A 22694-nucleotide genomic window follows, 5' to 3' on the forward strand; every position below is an offset into this window, starting at 1 on the left:
CTGGACGGGGCTGCCATCCGCCCTTCGGTCCCCCTCCTCACGGGGGGGTAGACGGGGGACGGGACAAGTCACCCCAGAGAGACAACGCAGCGCCTGCCCTCACTGACGGGGCGGGAAGGGGAGGCGGCGACGGCCGCCGAGGGGGGGGCGGGCAGCGGGGCGCCACCGCGGCGCGGCAACGGTTAACGGCGGGGCGCAGCGAATGGGTCGCGCTGTTGCCAGGGCGACGGCTCGGAGTGTTCCGGATCGTACCATTGCGCAAGAGGCGCGGGGGGGGAGGAGGGCGGGGGGAACGCGAGTCGGCGTCGCCGCCGCCGCCAGGCCCGGCCCAGCCCAGCGCCGCCTCCTCCCTCCTCCTCTTCCCCCCCCATCCCCTCCCCGCCTCGCCGCGCCTCCTCCCCCTCTCGCCCGGCCGGAGCGCGGCGCCGGGGCCCAGCAGCGAGCGGAGCGCGGCGGAGCGGAGCAGGCGGCCGGCGGCGGCCGAGGCCCGGAGCGGCGGAGTCGGTACCGGCGGCGGGGCGGGCCGGGCCGGGCCGGCGCGACCCCCAGCCCTCGCTGCCTTCTCGCCACCGCGGGATGCGGGCGGCCCGGGGCCGCGGGCTGTGAGCGGCGGCAGCGCGGAGACAAAGGGAGGCGGCGGGGCTCGGCGGCCGGCACCAGGGGACGGAGCGCGGGGGCCGCCGCCGCCGTCGGGGCGCACCCGCCCGCCCGCCGGGAGGCGGCACGATGCGGCACGGGGCGGCGCGGCCGCAGCAGCGCGGCGGCAGCTGCGGCGCGGCCCGCCCGGCGCGGCGGTAGAGGAGGCGGCGGCCGCAGGGCGCGGGGCCGGGCCGGGCTGGGCCGGCGGTCGCGCAGCAGCGTCTCCCGCGGGCCGGGCCGCGCCGCCCGGGCCGGCGATGTGAGGGAGGCGGCGGCGGCGAGGAGGAGCGCGGCACGGCGCGGAGCGGAGCGGAAGGCGGGCGGGCCCCGAGCGGAAGCGGGCCGGGCCCGGCGGCGAGGAGGAGCGCGGCGCCGGCGGGGGCGGCCGGGGGCGGGCGTGCGATGGAAACGCACATCTCGTGCCTGTTCCCCGAGCTGCTGGCCATGATCTTCGGGTACCTGGAGGTGCGGGACAAGGGCCGGGCGGCGCAGGTGTGCACGGCCTGGCGGGACGCCGCCTACCACCGCTCGGTCTGGCGGGGCGTGGAGGCCAAGCTGCACCTGCGCCGCGCCAACCCCTCGCTCTTCCCCAGCCTGGCGGCGCGGGGCATCCGGCGGGTGCAGATCCTGTCGCTGCGGCGCAGCCTGAGCTACGTGATCCAGGGCATGGCGGACATCGAGAGCCTCAACCTCAGCGGCTGCTACAACCTCACCGACAACGGGCTGGGCCACGCCTTCGTGGCAGAGATCAGCTCCCTGCGCTCGCTCAACCTGAGCCTCTGCAAGCAGATCACGGACAGCAGCCTGGGCCGCATCGCCCAGTACCTCAAGGGCCTGGAGGTGCTGGAGCTGGGGGGCTGCAGCAACATCACCAACACCGGCCTCCTCCTCATCGCCTGGGGCCTGCAGCGCCTCAAGAGCCTCAACCTGCGCTCCTGCCGGCACCTCTCCGACGTGGGCATTGGGCACCTGGCGGGCATGACACGCAGCGCGGCCGAGGGCTGCCTGGGCCTGGAGCAGCTCACGCTGCAGGACTGCCAGAAGCTCAGCGACCTCTCGCTCAAGCACCTGGCCCGCGGGCTGGGCCGCCTCCGCCAGCTCAACCTCAGCTTCTGCGGGGGCATCTCGGACGCGGGGCTGCTGCACCTGTCGCACATGAGCAGCCTGCGCAGCCTCAACCTGCGCTCCTGCGACAACATCAGCGACACGGGCATCATGCATCTGGCCATGGGCAGCCTGCGGCTGTCCGGCCTCGACGTCTCCTTCTGCGACAAGGTGGGGGACCAGAGCCTAGCCTATATCGCACAGGGCCTGGACGGGCTGCGCTCCCTCTCCCTCTGCTCCTGCCACATTAGCGACGAGGGCATCAACCGCATGGTGCGGCAGATGCACGGGCTCCGCACCCTCAACATCGGCCAGTGCGTCCGCATCACTGACAAGGGCCTGGAGCTCATCGCCGAACACCTCAGCCAGCTCACGGGCATCGATCTCTACGGCTGCACCCGCATTACGAAGCGGGGCTTGGAGCGCATCACCCAGCTGCCCTGCCTCAAGGTGCTCAACCTGGGACTTTGGGAAATGACTGAGAGTGAGAAGGTCAGGTGAGAGGAGGGGGGCACCCCGAGACCTCCATCTCCTCTGGAGGGACTCACTGACTGACTGACTGCTGCAATGGAGGAGAGAAAGAGAGAGAGGGGCACGCACAGAGCCATGCTACCCACGCACCCTGGCACCAGAGGGGGGAGTATAGAGAAAGAGAGTATATCCTCAACCTTTCTGTGCTGCCTACCTACCCTTGCTCTGGAGGAGGAGGAGGAGGAGGAAGGGGGGGTGGGAAGAGAGAGAGAAAAAGCACCTATCCTTTTTCCAGGTCATGCCTCCAGCTGGGGAGACAGAGCTCCCCCTTCCCCCACAGCATCCTTCCCTGCGGAAAAGGTAGAAGCCCACACTCTTATGCACTGGGGCTAGAGACACCCCTCTTTATCCCCACTCCCTGATTCCATCCCCTCATGCACTAAGGATGGATAAAGACAGACCCTTGTTCTGCCATGTATTCAGAATAGATTATTTTTGGTTTATATAAAGGAGAGTGGGAATGGAGATGGGAACAAACAGTAACAACAGCAGAAAAGGCTTCCTAGTTACACTTATGTGCCCGGCCACCCAGTCATCCTGCGCTGGGCACAGACACAGCTTTTGGTAAAATGACCATTCCACCTCTGCGCTTGCCCCTCCCCTGTCAACTGGGAATTGTGACAGAAATACTGCTCCCTAGGTACATTGATTTTTTTATTTTTTTTTTTAATCTGTTTTCAGTCTCCAGTTCTATGTTATTCTCTGCTGTGGGTGGATACAACCTCCCACTATTCCAGTTTTCCACTGCACTGAGACTAGGGATAGCTACAGCCTCTCCTTTTGTCAGTATGTTTCCGTGTCACCCTGCACTACGGTTAATGGAAAAGCCTAGGCACTCCATTCTCTCTCCCCATCTCTCTACTGGAGATGAAGATACCATTTCCTCCTTCCCCTATCTCTGTGGGGACTGGGCACAGACCCCAGTCTCATAAGCCTTCCCTGCACTGGGGGGACACTGAGAGTTACCGAGACCCATCTTCCCTTTCATCATTCTCTCTTTTTCTCCCCTCCTTCTTCTTGTCACCAGGGATAGACATATCCAGCTACATATCCATTCCTCTTTGGTTGGGGGTGAGCGGGTAGAAGGGGTGGCGAGCTCCCCTCTACCCAGGGGACTTGAGGAGGAATCTCCAGCTTCATTTCTGCTTCATTTGAGATACTGTGACCTGTTTTTATTTTGAAATGCATAAAAAAAATTACTGCTACAAAAACAGCCTCTTACTCTCCCATCTATCCCTTGCTTACATCCTGTAACTGATCCCAGTTTTCCTCACTCATTCTCCTCTTCACAGTATTCATTTTCTTACATGGTTTTATTTTTAAAGACATTTGAAGTTGCTGTTCTTGTGGATTTTTAAGTACATTTTTTTTCTGCTGAATATATTCTATATATATAAATATATATATGATGTCTGGCTACCTCGTTTTAATTTGTTACTTTTTTTTTTTTTTCTCTCCTCAAAAGCCCTGGAATTCTTACAGGAAAGAGATTTTGAGACTGAAACATTTTTGTGCCTAGACTGGAATAACACCCCTTGGGTTTGTTCTTTTTCTCGATGTTCTCCCCCCCCAACCTTTTTCTTTAACTTTTGTTTTGTTTTTTAAGATTACCCTATTGTGTCCCACCTTCATGTTCTGGTTGTGCCTCTCCCTCCCTCCCTCCTCACTGGGGACTGGGGACCCGAACTGTGCTTCTGCATTTTTACTCTTCTAGCACAAATGTGTGACATGTGAGAATCCACGCTGAGGATTGGGCTACTGTTAACAGAAATGTGTAAAATGCAAGTTTTGTTTTTTTTTAAAAAATAATAATTATATATATAGATATATGCAAATGCTTTCCCCTCCCCTCCCAAATCACCTACAAAAGGTCACCATGCGAGGCTTCCTGTTTGTAGGTGGAGAGGAGCAGAGCTGGCCTGCAGGCCCCGAGGCTGCAATGTGAAGGGGAGGAGACTGAAGTTCATCTGTCTTATCTCTTTTCTGTCAATAAAATGGAGCTGGGTCTTTTAGATATTTTTTTTTTAATTATTATTTTAAAGAGGAAGAGTAAGTTTGTTTTTTGTGGCTTTTTTTTTTTTTAAAGGAAGATATCTTGGCTTTTTTTTTTTGCTCATTGTTCAAAATCTCAAATCCTCCACAGTAACAGGCCAGACCACGGAGTTAACGCAAACCCAGAGACCCCCTATGGATTAATTGTACTGTTTGTGAATTTGTATAAAAAAAATAACAAAGATCCTCTTTAAAACATTTTATATTCTTACAGTAAAAGGTTAAACATATTTATATAATAAAAGAGGAAATATGAAGTATGTTTTTGAAAAAAAAACAACAAAAAGCCGTATCTGTGTTGTCTGTGCTTTTTAAAGACAGGTATCTATCTGTCTATGTGTTGGGTTCGGTAAGTATGCCGTGCGGCTCATGCCGGGGGTTTGGGGCTTCTTGCTCTTGTTCCAGCGAGTGATGGAGGAGGAGGAGGAAGGAAGAGAGCCTGGTGCCTCCTCTGCAGGATGTTGAGTAACATCATGGTGAAGAGTTCATGAGGAAGGGGTTTGGTGTAGGACCACCCTTGGCTGCAAGGGCGCTCTGTGGGGAGAAAGCGGGTGCAGCTGCCCGTTGGTGCGGGATGTCAGCTCGGTTTGAGGTCAGACAAACCAAAAGTGCTGAAGCGCTCGCTAGCAAAAGCGAATCGAGTGTTCGATGGTAGGGGAAGACATTCGGGAAGGGGGGCAGAAGGGCTGTGTTTCATAATTTTTTTAAAGCTCCAGTTAGATGGCAAAGGGTTTTTTTGTGATTTACTTAAATTGCAGCCCACCCTGCGTGAAAGGCCCATCAAATAAAAGCATTTCCCAGCAGTGACAACCACCAAAAACTGCCCTCACCAGCGCACGAGGACCTGGGGAATCTGAAATGTCTCCGTTTCCAGTCCCCAGGCAAAGAGTAAAGAGGAAGTAAAGTGCGAACATGTTAAAAAAAAAAAAAAAAAGTTTGACTAATCTAAGGTGTCCTTTGTCCTACACCATAATCTTTCTCCTCAATGTATGACTTTTAACCCGACGCGGTCCCTTTTCAGCCTTCCACGATGCGGTGGTTTTTGTGTTTTGTTTTTTTTTATTTTTTTTTTTATTTTTTTATTATTATTGTCGCTGGCGATGGAGCTTAAGCGGTGTTTACAGGGCAGCGACAAAGCCGGTGTGTGTCCCCCCCACCGTGTCCGCCCCCCCCCCCCCCCCAACCCGGCGGCGCGGCTCCCTCTGCCCCCTTCCTGCCTCCAAGGAGGGGGAATGCGAAATGGTGGAAGGAGCCGGGAGCCATTGTTCAGGAAAGTTAAAAGAAGAGCTGTCCTTGCTTCGCTTGCTCAGTCATGCATACTCAATCCGGCCGGGCCCGGGTCCCTATGGAAAGGAGGAGGGCGATTCTTCCCCTCTTTTTAACATTCCTCTCCAGGCCTGGCTGTATTTAAGCTGCTTTTCCTCCGCGCCGAGGAGGAGGCGGGGGGGGTGTGGGGGTGTGTGGGTGGGGGTGGGATGGTCTGAAGTTCCTGAATATTTGCATTTTAAGCACTTCCAGCGCTGAGCAGGCCACTTTGTTCCCCCCCTTCCCTCCCCTTCCCTGCGCTACCCGGCTCCAGCAGCCCTCGCTGGGCTGCTGCTCCAGGTGGGTCGGATGTCCTACCAAATGAGGTCCCCTCCTGGCCGGGGTGCTGAGCTTCTGCCTCCACAGGTATTTTTTGGCTCAGGCTGGACTTCTTTGTTGCCAGCTCGAGGCCCCTCACCCCTTTTTACATCATTTCAAAGGGGAAAATAGCACCCAAACCCAGCCCTCTTATGAAGAAAGACTATCTCCTCTGCATCCTAAGGACCTGGACCATCTCAAGGTTTGGACTTTGAGGTGCCTGTTGTTTCCCCCCCCACACTTCTTTCCAAGACTTCCAAGCTTTCTGGTGAGAGTCCAATCACAAAAGCTGCATTGTTCGCTTTAGGGAAAGCCACCACAATTGGATCTAATTGAGCCTGACACTATATCCATCTTCCTTTCCTAGGAGGGAGGTGTGGGGTCTCTCCTTCCTGCGTTAAGAAAAAAGTTTAGAGTAACTTCTTGACCAAAAAAGAGGGCGTATGTATCGACATTATAAACAACGGGAATTCCAGATCAGGTTCCCATTACCGCTGAAAATGTAAGTGTTCCTGGGGTAGGCAGCCATTCCAGCCAGGGATGGGGAATGATACATCTCTCCTAAGAGAGGTATGGTTAGAGGTACGGCCTAGATTTGTTCCTGTTTGATTTGAATGAAAATGGCACCTCCTCATTAAGCCCCCAGTTCACATGGATAATAGTGGGGCATCTAGGTCTAAATATAATGTGTGTGCTCGTAAGTTCTGTAATCAGATCTAGGGCAGGATTTATTTTTTTTTTTCCCCTTAAAAAAAACCCACCCCAAACTTCCTCTCCAAACTTAAAAAAAAAACCAAAAAATCTAAAGCCAAAAACATTGCCCACACGGCCTGCCATGCTCTTTAAGGGGAACCCAAGCCTAAGGAAGCTGCCAAAAACAGTTTCCCCAAAGCCCAGCAGTCAGATGCTCTGGGCTGTTTCCGTAGATGGAGCAAGTGCTCCTCATGCCTTCCTCTCGTGCCCCAAGGTGACAGCACCTCCTCGGGCACAGAGGCAGTCCTCCCTGTCCAGCGAGGCCAGGGCTGGGGGAACGCATGTGTTTACTAGCAAAGAGAAGGGTTCCTTAAAATAAATAATCCATTGCCAACGACTGTAGACCAATTACCACATGACTCCTCAGGGTAACAAGGAAACTTAATTTTCACTCTCCAGCCGCTCTTCAATTTTTGAACATGACTCAGTTGGCAACTGGGGTAGAAAACCATAAAAAAAAAAAACCACCAACAAAACATGAAAACCAAAACAACAACAACCACCACTATTTGTAAGTGAGCTGGAAGTCTCCCGTCTGTGTCTGCGAGCCCTCTGTGCCCCAGCGGTGGCGTTGCTGCCAGCCTTCGCCCCCGTGCCCGGCAAAAGCACTCCCAGCCCACCTAGCCATGCCGGTTGGGGCAGCAAGGACCCCTGCCTACAGCCCCACAAGCCACGGCACGAAGGATGGAGGATGAAACAGGGACCCACTTTATGGACCGGTGGCTCTGGGGAGCAAAAGGGACATGCTTGAGAGGTGGCATCAGGAAGCGGAGCAGAGCAGGAGCGACACAAAGCAGGGGATGAAGGGACCGGGTGAGAGAGGAGGTGGCCGCGGACCAAGGAGCATCAAGGTGGGGGGATGCCACCATCTTCCAAGCTGCAGCAGAGTCCTTGTGTGCGTGGGGGTCCCTGGTCTGCTGTGGCAGCTGTTTCCCTGGTCCTGGAGCCGGTGGCTGGCTCCTCACCCCATGAGATGGGGAGGAAAAAGCAGCTCCACCTGGGTCCTACTGCCCTTGGACTAGCGTATGGGAGGTCCCTGCATGACAGATTTATACATTTTATACCTTCCCACTCCACACTGCGGGTTCGGCTGAATCAGTTTGTCGTGGTGATTCTGGGGTCCTTTGTTTGCCTGTTAATAAATAACGGGGTCACGGGGCAGCTGTCACACAGAGCGCCTGGGGCCTGTGCTAGGACCAGAGGTGATCTCCGTGCTAGACAGTACGGAGCTCACTACTGAACCTGCCGTTTGGTGGTCAGGGAAGAGTTAAAATGAGAGCTGGGTGGCCACAACACCCAAAGTTTTTGGAACCAAAGCTGGAAGTTAGTATGGGCTGCCATTAACAGCTCAAGGGCAGGTGGCCCTCGCATCTGGCAGACTCACTACGTATGTACGCAGGATGCTTCTAGCAAAGTGGACCCTTTTTTGTTTTCTCTCTTTCCTTCCTCTACCTTAAATCCCACTCTTTTAGCCATCAGCTCTTTAGTAGCGCCTTTTGGGGACTAAAAAGCTAATGGATAATCTCAACTGGGTGGTGCGGGCTGGACGTGAGGACCCCTCAGGACATCAGCGAGGCCCCGCGCCAGAGCTGCTGGCTGGGCTACATGACGATCCCCACCGCAGCCAGCCAGCCAGGCCGGCCCGCTCAATTCCCCAGCCCCAAGCTGCTCGGAAGAAAAGAGCTGGAGAAGGTTCGTCAGGCTCCTGTGCCAGAACTTAAGACTCCAGCCACGTTTGGCAGGGACGCTAGTGCTTCTTCTCCCCCTTCTTTAATTAAATCTACCAAATGCATTGGCTCAACGGCAGCCCAACCTGAAACAGCACCGCCGAGATTTCAAAAGATCCAAATTCGATCTGTCCTTACAACAGAAAGATGAACGGAAATGGGATTTTTCCTAAAAGATTTCCTAAAAACCTGGGGCGCGTTTTGGAAAGGGTGTCAAAAGTTTAATACCAGGGCCTGGACACATGCCCTGAGCAAGTATGTCCACATGAGAGGGTTACTGAGACATAAACCAAACTCCTCTTCTGCTAACCCGGATCTAAAACCGAGCAACTCCTAGTTATTTTCCTTCCTTTGAGTCTTGTCTGTCTGGGCACAGTTTAGTGATTTGAAGATGAAGCAGTGTCCCCTCCCAGCTTTAAGAAAAAAAAAAACCCAAAATTTTATCCGAGGTTCATCCTCTTCCTCCCTGTCCTTCCCCTCCTTTCCCCCTCAACATATCCCAGCTTTACAACCCCTGGGCTTGGCAGGTTGCCACCAAGGGTGTACAGACAGCACCACACGAACATTATCGATCCCAGCTTTGTGGCCAGCAGCCTCTCTCCTTGTTGGTGCCGAGCTAAAATGCCAAGCACCCAGTAACAATAAAACCCTGCCATTATCGCATTTCACGACAGCCACAGTTGCATGCCCAGCACCCCCAGCTTCAGCGTGAAGCACATGTGTCCTTCAACCCTATAAACTCCTTTTGCTGCATATCGAGAAGTCCTCCAAGGCTACTTGTGCCACAAGCAAGGTGGAGTCCTATAGCTCCTCCAGGCTTGTGGAGCCGCCTGGGATGCAACGCCTGCCTCTTGGCTCCGGCAAATCTCCGTCCACTTGGCCGAAGCGCCCTATGTCCCACCGATCTCTGTGTGGGGTTAGCCGGAGGTGACAAGGACAATGAGATCCATTGGGCCAACTCATCACCCGGTAAAACCGTACGGGGACGACGTCGTAGGACAGAAAAGCAAACGCTGCCTAGGATGCTGGTGGGGTTTTAGCACTGGCGTGAGCTGGGTGAAGCATCCTCATCCCCATCCCTTATCTGCATCCCCTATCTCCATCCCCATCCCTTATCTCCACCTCCATCCCCATCCCTTATCCGGAGCCGCACAGCCACCGGCAGCCCCAAGCTTTCTCCCCCCACCTCGCAGCATCTCCGGGGATCCGCCGGCTCCCCCCGCCGCCGCTCTCCGCCTGCAGGGGCCGCTCCGTTCCGCCAGGCGGCAGCATTGCCCGCCGAGTGCCGCCGCCCGCCCGGTACCGGGTCAACCCGCCGCCCATCCCCGGGGAGCTGGGGGGAGCTGGAGCCCACGGGCCCCAGCGGAGCCCCGGCTCCCCGGGGATGGGCGGCGGGTTGACCCATGCCAGGCCAAGACACCCCACAGTACACGTTAATTAATTAAAATTAATTAATTCTCACGGGGCTGACGTCCCCGGCAGGGAACGTGTGTCGCATGGTGGGGGGGTGTGGGTGTGGTGTGTCACCTGAAGCAGGGTGAGAAATCGGATGTGCGACAGGAGAGCCCGTTCGGCAGCCCTGGACCACCTCTGCACTGGCACGAGCCAGGTGAAAGCTACGCAGGGGTGATGAACTCCATTGCTGCTCATCATCATCATCATCAGTACTTGATGGTGATGAACAGTCATAGACTCATAGAATGGTTCGGGTTGGAAGGGACCTTAAAGATCGTCTAGTTCCAACCCCCCTGCCATGGGCAGGGACACCTCCCACTAGACCAGGCTGCTCAAAGCCCCATCCAGCCTGGCCTTGAACACTCCCAGGGATGGGGCATTGACAGCTTCCCTGGGCAACCTGTTCCAGTGCCTCACCACCCTCACAGCAAAGAATTTCTTCCTGATATCTAATCCAAATCTCCCCTCTTTTGGTTGAAAAACCATTACTGAGGGTTTGCACCATAAACCAAAACGGGAAGCCACAGCTGGTGTAGAGGCACTGCTGCTGGACCACTGGTTGACGCACCCCATCATTGCATGAGACCCCTCTGCCTCGGCCTGAACCAGGTGTTTTCTAGAGTACACCAATCCTAGATTTAGTACTTCTGCTGCCTGAAGGCTGCATCTCTTGACATCAATAGCTAAGATGTCTAAGACACTAAGAAAATAATTTTCTTGTTTGTTTTAAGACTTTTTTTTTTTTTTTTTTTTAAAGCATGCAAGCATGAGAATGGTAACAGAGCAGGGTCAAACTTAAATGCTTGGATTATTTTAGTTCAGTTTTGTTGTGTAGGGCTTTGCTATGTTGTTGGCACGGTTACTCTGTGAGATACCTCCGTAGTGATTAAGGTATCTGGAGCTGGATGCGCATGTCCTTTTTAGCACCTAAACTTTAATATTTTTTTTTCTTCACTTCTCACACTGTTGCTGCTGATCCAGTGTTCATGTCTTTTTCAGGAGCAGCTATACCAATAATTTACTAGAATTAATAATTAGCTTCTGCATGGCTCATTACATGCACAGATATCAGAAAGGAAAGTATCATCACCAATGGGGAAAGGGAGGCAGAAGCAACCTGACTAAGGTTACATCCCAAATCCATGAAAACAGCAAACAGCACCTGGTGTCCACGTCTCCCGTCTCCAGTCCCGCTGGCTTCTGCCACTTGGAACAACAAAACCTGAAATGAGTTTTTCAGCCTTGTGTAACCCTGGAGAGGGAGGATCAGGACAGAGAAACACGAAGTGCAGAGGACATCTTCCTACTCTTCCCGCACCAGGGAGCCCCCAGAAGCGCTTGTAGCGTGGGCTGTGGAAGAGCTCCCAGCAGCAGGAACCACTCCAACATAGCCGTCGCGGGTTTTATTTCAGGCAACGGCGAGTCTCACCAAACAAATGCTGAGCTGACAAAAAGCACCGCCTTGACAGCCCTGAAGGCCGTCACAACAACAGGTACGGCTCGGATTGCAGCTCTCCCAGCTGCTCTATCTACATCTTCACCACGACTGTCCCTGCAGCGATGCTCAATGCTTGGGGACCACCCATGCAGATCAAAGGCAGGGGCAGGACACGGTCCTTAAGGCTACAAATGCTACCCCCCCTCATGGTGTTCCTTCCTAAGAGGCACCTGTCCATTAGCAAAAACTCTCCCAGACCACACCAAAGACCAACCCGAGCGGCAGCGACCTTTGGTTTCCAGACCCAGACCACATGGTGTGAGGACTTGCACCAGGGCTGCCCGCTCTCCCCTTTCCTTCACCTCTGCCAGATTCAGACGCGGTGTGCTGGGGGGGGTCATCAGGGGGACATGAAGGGGTCCTCATCTCCCACACACACCTGCCAGGGACTCAGCCAGACTGGGGGAGGCCACATGTGAGCGGCTGGGTGTAACTTCCACCCTGTCCCTAGTGCCAAAAACAAGCATGTTAAAGCTAATCTACCCCTGTCTCAGCTCAACTGCTTTTCTGTGACTAAGCCCCTTATAATGGTTTTACTAAAATCCCCTTTTGATGGAAAAAATCCCAGCTGGAAGTTTCGGGCAGTGGCACAATGTGCAAGTCTGCGTGTCCCTTTCCCCGGCTTCACAAAAGCTTCTAATCGAGTGGAAAATTTGCTGGAGGCCAGAGGTTTAGGCCTGCAATTATTTTTTAAGGGATTATCAGGAGAGAATGGGGGTACTTACGACCCTCCCTCTCTTTGTGTTTTGCTCTGTGCCGCTTTCAGACAGGCTCAGCCAGAAACCTAAACCACCGCAGATGGATCCAGCGAAACCAAGGCTGGGCTGGGCGTGCGGCACGTCTCCTCTCTGTCCTACAGGACGGACACCAGCCTCCCGGTTAGTCCAGTCCCATTCCAGCACCGTTCAATGAACAGAAACGCTTTTCCACTAGCAACACTAGAAGTCTTTTCGGTTTTGTTTTTGTTTTTTTCCTAACAGCTTGAGAAAAAGCAACTGATTCCAGCCCCATGAGCCTCGCCGAACTGAAAAACCAAGAAGCAGGCAGGGATGTGGTCCACCGGCCAGGCTGGGCTTTGGCTCTGCAAAGCCAACACGCAGGAGGTCTTGCACAAGTCACACGCAGCAAGCTCCAAGAAAGACTTGGCACTGAAGACGCGCGTTCTGCAACAGCCAGCTCTTAAGGGCCTTGCTCCAAGGGTGGATCCCAGGGTTAGGGTCCTCGGTGCTTTTGTGGCCTCCAAGAAGAGTCAGACACCTCTGAGGCTCCAAAACAACTTCTTGCTGGGCACGGAACCACTTACTGTCAGCACGCTTAGCATGGGCTGGCCAGAAGGGAAACGCCGCCGGCTTTCCTGCCTGAGGAGCTCCATACCTTGCTCAGAGCTACCGGGAACTGCCTACGCTCACACGTGACCCAAAATTAGATGCTTCTCCTCTACTGTCAAATTGCCGCGCTCCCGCTTGCGTGCAAGCAAGCAAGTCATACCCGGAGGAAGCAGCGGTGTGCCCTGCTTTGAACAGTAGCCGAAGGAAGTGGGAGACCGGCTTTAATTCCTCCCTCCCTTTGTGGCACTTCAAACCTACCCCTCCCGGAGAAGGCACTAAGCACTATCCCTCAGGCAAGGGCCAGGAGAAAGGGCCGCTCTTCACTATCCCCATACACGCCGCGCTACACTGTGGATGATTACTCCAGATTCGGTGCAAGAAAGAGAGTAGACGAAGGAAGCAATGGCTACAGACCATGAGTGTTTACTCCCGAGGCTCGTCTCGTTCCGAAACCTCTTGGCGTGTTGCATAAAGCAGCTGTTGGATAAAACGCAGCAGGAGGTTTTGATCCCTGAGCCTTCCCACCATGCGCCTGCTATAAGATGTTTCAAAAGAAAGTGGCAGCTGCCACTGGGTTTTTGATCTTATCGTGTCCCGTGTGTGCACTAGGTGTGCTCCGAAAACGCCCGGGGAGGCTAAGGGGCCAAGGATGCTTGCTTTCTGGATTGTGATCAGACTCAAGCAGTTTTGGGCAGGCATGTAAGTACAACGCTCAGCACCCGAGGGGTGTTAAAATAAAAATAAAAAAACACAGACAAACAAACACAGAGAAAAAGGCAAATGAGGCATTTGTGGAATTTAGATGCCTCTAGGAGCTAGGTGGTGCCTAAACTGGGGATTTTGGTTTTGCAACTTTGAATACTGCATAAATGTAATTTGTTTTGTTTTTTCTTGGATCAGGTCTTTTGCCCCTCTCTGTCTCATTCTCTCCATCCACACGGACACTGTTTTTGCGGAATTTTAAGACAGCAGGATAAAGAGACAAATGGCCTAGCCTGCTCATAATCGCTCATTAAGGATGATGAGCTTTAAGATACTCTGTGCGTGTCCAACTTCTGGAAGAGGGATGAGTCTGCTCTCCGAGATAGCTTGAGAGCTTTGCCATCCAAAGATAAGGGACCCAGAATCACCAGTGACTAGTAGCGTAGGATGTGACCTGTGTGACTCGCTAGCAGCACTAGAAATGTAAGGTCAGGTGAAGAATTAGCTCCAGCTCCATCTTCTCACCCTAATAAACTGAGTGCCAGGCGTAACGCCGCTGGAGAGCCTCACTCTTGGAGTCCCGAGTCTTTCTATTTATACACAGCCTGCTGTCCACGGATAACCTTGAAAAGCCCTACTGACAGTATCACTGAAACACCGGGGACTTACAGAGATCACCTTCCAAATCCTGCATGGAGGCAGGATCAAATATACTTGGATCATTCCTGACAAGGGTTTATTCTACCTTTTCCTAAAACTCTCCCTAATGGTATAGCCTGCAGCCCCCCTACCTAACCACTACCAGTTTACTTCTAATAATTTTTCTCCATGTCCATCTTAAATATTCTAGTTTTTCCTGCAGGTTAAGCTGCGTTCTTAATGCTCTCCACAACTGGCAAGAGAAAGGAGTTGATGACTGTTCTCTTTAGGTCAACCTCTTATGGCCTGGACCACGACTCCTGTCCCTTAGTCCTCACACTCAGTTCCCTGCAGATGCACCTCAAACACAACATGCTTCAACTCCACCTCTGTGCAGGGTCTGCCTTGTGAAGGGCCCAATTACCATGCCGCATTATACAGGTGGATTTCTAGATGTACAATAAACGCGTCTGGAAACTATTACGATTCTCCCAAATGTTTGTGGCCCGCAAGACTTCAATCCAGAATCCCAATGTGAAACGGTTTGCTCACCCAGATGTTACAGAGATTTTATATTTTACGATATTATTGTAAAATATGCCATAAAGATATTCTAAAGATACAACCTGCCACCTGTAAATTGTTAAAGCTTCGTAAGACATACAGATAACTCAGTATCTACCCCCGTCCCAGCACTCCCGCTACTTTATTTTATAAATACCTGCTAGCCCCGCTCTTTTATCCACTCATACCCCTTGATCTAACAGCAGCACTCCCCACAGATGTCAACAGGGACTGTATTTCTGTCCCCTACCCAGGGGGCCACTGACGGAGACGCGAGGCACTCAGTTCAGTAAGACTGAAGATAAGTGAAGATAAGAAGTGAAGTGTTTCACTTGCAGCTGCACGAAGTAGAAGGATCTTATTTTTCTAGTGTAGCGTTACAATGCAAGTGAAAAGAGGGAACTGACAGGCCGTGACAACTGGAACCACTCCTGTTTGAGTTGGACACCGCACCAAAACTGTCCTAGCATGAGCATTACAGACCTTTGAACTTCACGGGCTCTGGTCAACTCTGTCACCAGTATAGGATGTCCTACAATCACAAACGGAGTGGAAAAAAATCCCTTTCCAGCTCTCAGCAGAGTAGTTGCGCTGACTGCCACTGGGCTCAGAGAAGGTGTGGAGCACAGGTAGGTACTTGTTTCCTGCTTGCACTGTCACTGCTATTTTCAAGACACAGTTTCAAGCTCATCACTGAACAGAAGTGCCGAACTACAACGCAGTACCAAAATAACATTGCTCGTCCAAGAAATTACTACTCCGTGTCTTACACAGTGTGATGTCCTCATGGGCAGCTATGCAATGTAATGGGCATCAGCAGCAGCTGAGTGAGGCAAATAAAGAGGCTTACGGCTTGAATTTTTAAAAGTCTAGGCACTCAGACGTCCCAGAGCGGCATGGGAGCTTCTGGTGACTTGAACCTCTCCGGAAAAACAATGGAGTAGATTCTGTTCTGGGCTTACCACACGACCGCAGGCAAGTTATGCCACCCCTCTGCACCTCAGCTGCTTCGTGCTTAAACTAAGAGTAGTAGGTACCTATGAGAATAGAAAGGCTTATTTTTGGAAGTTCAAAGAAATGCTCGAGATGTCTGCATGGAAGTCATCAGAGAAGTCTCAAACATAATCACTGATATCCCTGTGCCCAAGGCATGGCACAGGAAACTTGTCAGAGCCTCCCAACAATGTTTGAGAAGGTCCCAGCGCATGTTCATTTCTGCCCCCTCCATACCATTTCCCTGAAGAATGGGCCTCGCAGACACAAGGGTTTCAAAACACAGCTTGAGTGCAGGAACTGCAGATATATTTTGTCAGATGGGGGTTTGGTGTTGAAAGAACCGTCTATATATTCAGCTGCATATTGTTACAAACATTTAAAGAAGCTGCTGTATCCCAAAAGGAAGGACAAGTTCTTATTATTATGAAAGCTGGGGGGTTTCCAGGGTTGTTGGTGTGCCAGCAAACGATCCAGGGCCAGGATAGATAACCACGGTAGAAACGATAGGAAAATCTGCAAGTGCCTGAGGACCACCTACGCAACATCTGCACATGTCTCATAAGCCAGGTGTTGCTCCCTGGAGCACGTAATTTGGGCAGGCATTCAGTGTGCCACTCCTACCACCTCCTGGCTCCCACCAGAACAATGTCACGCACTGCCTACAGCTACGTGCAACGCGAGTAGCGCCAACCCCAGTTCGGAGAAATCTGTCATTTACCCAAGAATATGTCGTGTCAGTACAAAACTAGCCCACAGCTGGGAATCGGGCAGCAGCATATTTGAGGTATCACACTCACAGAGGAGGAACAGAAAAACTGCTTTGCCCACAGCTGCCCAAAAGCAACCGCGGTAGTTTGAGTCGAAGGCTTAAAGGGATGCACACGGAGAAGTCAGGGGTCAGGCTCGAAAAGAGACAGAGATTTTTCACTCCAGAAACCAGGCTACAAAGCACTGAGCACAAAGAGGAGTTTATCCCAGCAGCAAGCTTCACACTAAGTACAGACGTGCTCTCTTTACAGAGGCGAATGCATCTCAGTATGCTCAACAGCTAGTGCAGCTCTGGTCGCTTAGTCTGTGGATCCTACCACCCTTCAAGGATGGGAGCATGTCTCCTTCACGCACTAGCTGTTCTCAAGAGCTAAGGCTGAAATCCTGGCAATAGTTCCTTCCCCTCTTTAAAAACAAAAGGAAAAAAAATAATCCCCAAAACAACAAAGAAAAACCAAAAAAAGGATCCCTAGTCAGGAGCCTGCTACACCGCAAAATGAAAAAGCGCTTACTTTTCTTCAGAAAGAGATTATATTTCTCCTATCAGGTTGAAGGTGGTCGTGGAATGGGGTTCAGCACATGGATGCAGTTCTAGAGGATTTTTATTTTAATACATATGCATAACTCCAGGGGGAAAACCTCTGTCAATACAAATCCTATGGAAAATATTGCTCCTGTAGACAGGAGAGAGACCAGTTCTGTTTGTGTATTCAGGCACTGTATATACGAAGATATTTTAGAGGCCTCTATACTTAGCCATTGCGGTTTCGATCTTCCCCAGGCCAGAGGTAGCTGTGTAAGCATATAGTCAGCATTGGCTAAACAAGTACTTTTAAAACCATACTATTATTACCAAGTTAGTTAAAGGAGGCTTTTTTCTTCTTTCCTTTTTTTTTGGGGGGGTGTGGGGGGGGAAGGTTGTAATTCAAGACAAAATCATTAAAAAAAAACCCCAGAAACAAAAAAACCACCACCCTTCTAGCCCTTAGAGTGAGATGTGGGGTTTCTTTTTTTTTTCCAGTATCTCTTTATGTTTAACTGCAGCCAGACCACTCCAGGTCATGATTTCATCTGATCTCAGCAGGATGGCAGCGCCGACACCCCCGGGGAAACCAGCGTCCCTCAGGAAGCAATGGGGGTGACTCAAGGCAGCGGAGCTCCTTCCTCTGAGTCAACACTGACCCAGTGTTTCAGCATCATGCCGGAGGGCGCTGACCTGCTCGGCACGTTGTCTTTCAGAGGAAATAAATGGGTGCCTGACCACACTTGTGGTTATTAAGGACAACATGCCGGCATTTGGCTACGTGACCGCTCCCTGTGTGCGTAATTACATTTCTGCCTTCCTCCACTTTCTGTCCTGAATTGTTTCAATAGCTCCTGTGTTTCACCCAGCCCTAAAAGCACTTCGATGGTCGGAGGAACAGTTCCAGCAGAGCCCAAAACTAAGAACCTGGAATTTTATTGCTGACCCCACCTTTGGTTGGCCGCATAACCTAAGTGTGTTTCTTCTGCCTTCCCCTCTCCCTTGCTTTCCCCATGTGCAAGAGGGGGTCCATGAGAAGAATCTCTTCTGTAAAATGCATTGAGAGCTACCGGTGGAAAACCCCATGTAAGAAAGGGTTCATCTCATAAAGATGAATTATGTGAGACGAGACTCAGGTGCACTGATTAAACATTCTGGGATTTTTTCAGTAGAAAAGGCATTAAGGAAAATAAGAGAGATTTGTAAAGACAGAGTGGAGTCTTCCGCATTTGATATAATCACGACCTATGATCTTTCTTTAATCCAAGAGTGCCTTGGACTACAGGCCAGACAGGTATTTCCCCCTTTGATGCTGAGGAGTTCAGTGATGCCTACTTACAGTAAGTGCTCTAAAGGTGCTGAGCATTAGCAGATTTGGTTTTGATTTTTTTTTTTTTTCTACAGGCAACTCAGCTGCCTATAATTATCTGAAGAAAAATGCCTCCTCTTCTTCCCTAATCCCAGTGCTCTGATCACATGCTACGTTTGCTCTGGGGACTCCATTTCAGAGCCATGTGACAGTTACAACACACAGTCCTAAAAACACATGAAAAATACACCTGGTTCTGGGATTTGGCACAAGCTCGGCCCAGGTTCACCGAAAGGTTTGTGACCTTTCTGAGCACAGCGGGGACCAAGTTACAATTTTGCATCATATCTTGCGGCTTGGACAAGAAAAAAATCTGATCAAACTTGGAAGCTTTGACTGAGATGCACTTGGAGAGTTTGAGTTCAGTTTACGCATAAACTCAGTTCAAAGCTCAGAGGCTGGAAACTGCCTTGAATGGAGAGCGGCTGGACTATCCACACCCACCCGTGTGGCAAAAAGGATCAGCTCGACACGGGTGACAGGGACTCGACAGCAGACCTGACCACTACCAACACCAAGACAGCCGTGAGAATGCTAGTGCTATAGTTGAAATATGGATTCACTTCTGCAGCAAATCCCCCACCAATCCCACTACCCATGCAGTGCTTTGCAACTTGGAGCAGCCTTAGAACAACTTTAGAACTGCACAGGAGACCATGCTTGAGGAGGATACCTCACACGCCTCCTCCACATCCATGAGACCAGACAAGAACTAGTCAAAAATAACACACACCCCCCCCAACCCCATAGTGCTATTGCATAGGTGCCAGGTCTTCAGCGCCAACTGTTCACTGTCCAGACCCGCTCCTCCTGGCCCACTCTGCCTGCTAACACAGCCACGGCCACCGAAAACTGGGGCTCAGCCACCAGAGAACTGGAGCGCAGAGGTACCAGCGGTACCCGATTACTTGGGATATCTGTTTATGAGCACCCTCTGCTGGATATTACAATTTTTTCTTCCCTCCAGGCCAGAGATGCTAGCAGGCTAACTCTGCTAAACCAGCAAGATGCTGGGGTGTGGAAGCAGGGAGCCTGTCCTGGGTATCGCCAGGATGCCCCAGTATACAACATGCCCAGTGCACTGGGGCGGGCTATTCTGCACTGGTACATCTGCAGCGGGATAAGTCAGTGTTCACTGAAAATAATCAGAGCCCAAAGACACACTCATAACAAGGAAAAGTCAACCCCAACAAAAGCCTTCCCCGGATGACTAAGCTCCTTACAACTTACTTCAGTCTGAACAAAACATATTGCTGAAAAAAGATGTTGACGTAACACCTAGAATACATCGTTCCCCAAGAGGATGGGAGCCGTACAGGCTCTCCTGTTATAACGTTTCCTACTGCGGCTCAGACCTGCAGAGGTCACCTGTCCACCACAACACTGGGGTGGATGACTAGCAAAGAGGTAATGGAGACAACCGAGTCAGTGGTTTGACAAGACGGATAATTGTCATCTTGAACCTATAGTCCAGGAGGATGACAACCAACATCCTCATATTCTACACCCCAGCCTTCAGGTGAATAGAAAGTTGTGGTCGCCTCTGATCCCAGCCAGGTTTATAGTAATCATTCAATGCAGCAATGCTCGGGAAGGCAAGACTCAGGCAATGACTCCTCTAAGCTAGTGTCCGCTGTCAGATGTTTCAAAAGGAAGATATTAGAGGTTTACAGGGTCAGGACTGGCATTTAACCAGCTGTAGCTGGAAGATTGTCCAGGAGCAGGAGGTCCGATGTCTTCTAAAACAGTTTGAAGAAAATTCATAAACTGTGCATAAAATTTTTATCCATATAAACATCTAATCCTTTCTGCATTCTACTGTGTTCTTGGTCTCAATTATTTATGTGCTGTAAGGAAAAAATAAGTTTCACCTGTGTCAGATGTTTTATTTCAACTTCATTGAAAACCTTGTATTATGTAAAAGTATACACAGGAATGCCTGGTTTGCTTCTCTGTACTTCTAAGTTTATATACTTCTGTCACGTTGCTTTTTATTACTCCTCACTCTAACTAAGGATGCGTAATCTTTTCAGTCTCTCCACAGCTCTAAGCATTTTCATCACCTTCTCCTGCTAAACATTTGTAGCAGGGGGCTCAGAAATGAACGTATGGTGTTTTACTTTGAAGACCGGAGCCCCAGAGAATCGCTCATCTTCCCACCACAGAGAGCCAGCACATCCCCATTGCCAGCAGCCTCCTACTCATCCAAAGCAAGGGGAGCGATGGAGGAAGCAAGGCTTATTACATCGGACCCTTTCACGCTGCAAAATTCACGACTACTCGGAAGAGTTATGTGCTCCTGTGCCATGCCAGCCAGTGTCGGCTGTGGTAATGCAAACAGAAAGGCATTAAATCGGCTCCCTGCTAGGAAACAAAGTTTCCCACTCATTCCTTAGAAAAGTTAAAGGTACTCATTTCTGAGGGACTTGTGGGGTGGGTAGATAGGCTCACTGCAGCTCTCCAAAGATAGCTCAGAAATAACCTGGGAGGATCCCAGATGAAGGCTGGGTGTCTTCTTACATCTGTCTGCTTTGGGAGATGGAGTGTAAACAGTGGCACATTAGCTTAGATTAATTACAGACTGCCGGTATTTTGCTTTCATGTAGCGAGCTCTGGGAACATAACACCGCTGATAATTAAATAGTGCCTTCCATCAAAAGGCTCCAAGCCACCCAGCAAACCAGCTGAGCTGTTAAGGCAGGGCTGCTGGAGCGGCACACAGCAACGGCTTAACAGGACCGAGGAACACAGCACGCTTGTTTAGGACATGAAAAATTTCTACTGGAACTACAGAAGGAGTTATCAAGTGGTTTACATTTCGTACTGCACAGTAGAACCTGGGCAGGATTAGCATCGCTGCCAGGAGACCTTCACTGGTCAGACACAAAGTTTTATATCCCACGAGAAAGATAGTTTCTCCCATGACAAGACAGCCTATGTTTTTCTTTTTGCCTGAAACATTGGCTCTGTAATGACTGAGGAATGAAAAAAAAAAAATAATAAAAAATGATAAAAGTTATCTCCTACTTTGTTTACTGCAGCTGTGGGGTTTCTTTGCAGCTTTCCTACACAGAACATGAGCAACGCACAGGTTTTACCTGGGAGATGACAGCCTTCAGGTAAGCAAGGCTGAGAAAACACAGAACAGGAGAGAGAGGCCAATGGAGGACAGCTCACGGCACTGGGGTTAATCTTCTGTGTCACCACATCCTCTCCTTCCCCATCTCCTTCCATACACACCACTGCCCATCAGTTACATGAGATTTTTTCGATAGCACCCCAGCACAGTGTCAACACTGGGAGGTGGATGATCAAACCTGCACCCTCCTTCTCCTGTGCCGTAACATCTGGGTTACCACATGCTCTCTTCCCTGTTCGTTCCCTTTTCTGTCCCCGCTTTTTCCAGTCTCGCAGCTGCTTCTCCCTCCTTGGTCCCCCTCCTCATCCCCCTGCAGTCGATGCCTACCAACGGTGGGCAAGCTCTCGGTTACTCCGGCTGGCGCGGGTGAAGGAATTGCTGCTGTAAGGCCAGTCTGCTCCCCAAAACTGCAGCGCTGAACACTTCAGCCATTCTCTCAAAGGCACTGACACGAGAGGCCCACACAGAAGGCAAAGGGAGAGCAGGGGCTGTCGGGGTCTCGTTGCTGCTTTACGTTCACACTCACAACAAGGAGCATAACTGGTGGAGAGGTGCGGGTTTTTGCTGCCCACTGCATCCTCTAGTACTACCTCACACCCCTCTGCAGAGGGGACTGGGAACCCGCCATTCGGGAACTCAGTATCTCAAGATCAGCTGCCCTTTGCAGGCAGTTTCTTGCCCTGGAGGCCCAGGATATAGGGACTGGGGACATTAATGTACTGAAACACAGACCACATTCCTTCAGCACTACCGAAGTCACCCTCAGGAGCTCCAGCTTGAGCATCAGCGGTGTTACTGATGGGTCAAAACCACACGCTGTCCTCAGAGCACAGCCCTTTTCACTCAGCGACTTCACACAACGTGCCCTCTGTGCAGGCACAGCGGCCAAATCGGCCAACTTCACCTTCCACAGCTGGATTCAAGGCAGAAGCCACAGATGCTCTTCAAAAAGCAGACACTCAGGCTGCAACCTGCCCACCGATACTAGACAGCTGAAGTGCCCAGCCAGGAGGCCATCCATACTGACAATGCGTGTAGGGAGAAGGGCTTAAGGGGGAAAGAAGGAAGGAAGCAAGCCTCACACAGGAGAAACACTTATTCTTGAATGTTTAATTACATGTTATTATGAGTTTAGTTAATAACCTGAAGTGGACTAGAGAGACACATGCTTCCACCCAGCACCTCCTCACCCAAGAGCACTATCTTTCTGACACATTGTGCAGACAGCCTTTACTTCTCACATAATGGTTGAATAAAAGCCATGAATATTAAGTCTACGCCACA

General features: G+C 51.4%; 2 protein-coding genes across 3 annotated transcripts in view; one reads left to right on the forward strand and one right to left on the reverse strand.

The window, feature by feature from the left end:
* Window positions 1–22694, reverse strand: part of WNT5B (Wnt family member 5B) — a 75884-nt gene that overhangs the window by 38385 nt on the left and 14805 nt on the right. The gene's annotated exons all lie outside the window — the stretch shown is intronic.
* On the forward strand, window positions 936–4583 carry FBXL14 (F-box and leucine rich repeat protein 14). Its single transcript, XM_054222565.1, has one exon. It carries the CDS (start codon window positions 1042–1044, stop codon window positions 2242–2244), a length of 1203 nt encoding a protein of 400 aa, XP_054078540.1. The 5' UTR covers window positions 936–1041; the 3' UTR covers window positions 2245–4583.

This window comes from Rissa tridactyla, chromosome 1, assembly GCF_028500815.1.
Source record: "Rissa tridactyla isolate bRisTri1 chromosome 1, bRisTri1.patW.cur.20221130, whole genome shotgun sequence".
Lineage (NCBI taxonomy): Eukaryota > Metazoa > Chordata > Aves > Charadriiformes > Laridae > Rissa > Rissa tridactyla.

Bases quoted from the DNA above. Each gene is read 5' to 3' on its own strand.
- FBXL14 (XM_054222565.1), top strand. From the start codon at position 1,042: ATGGAAACGCACATCTCGTGCCTGTTCCCCGAGCTGCTGGCCATGATC.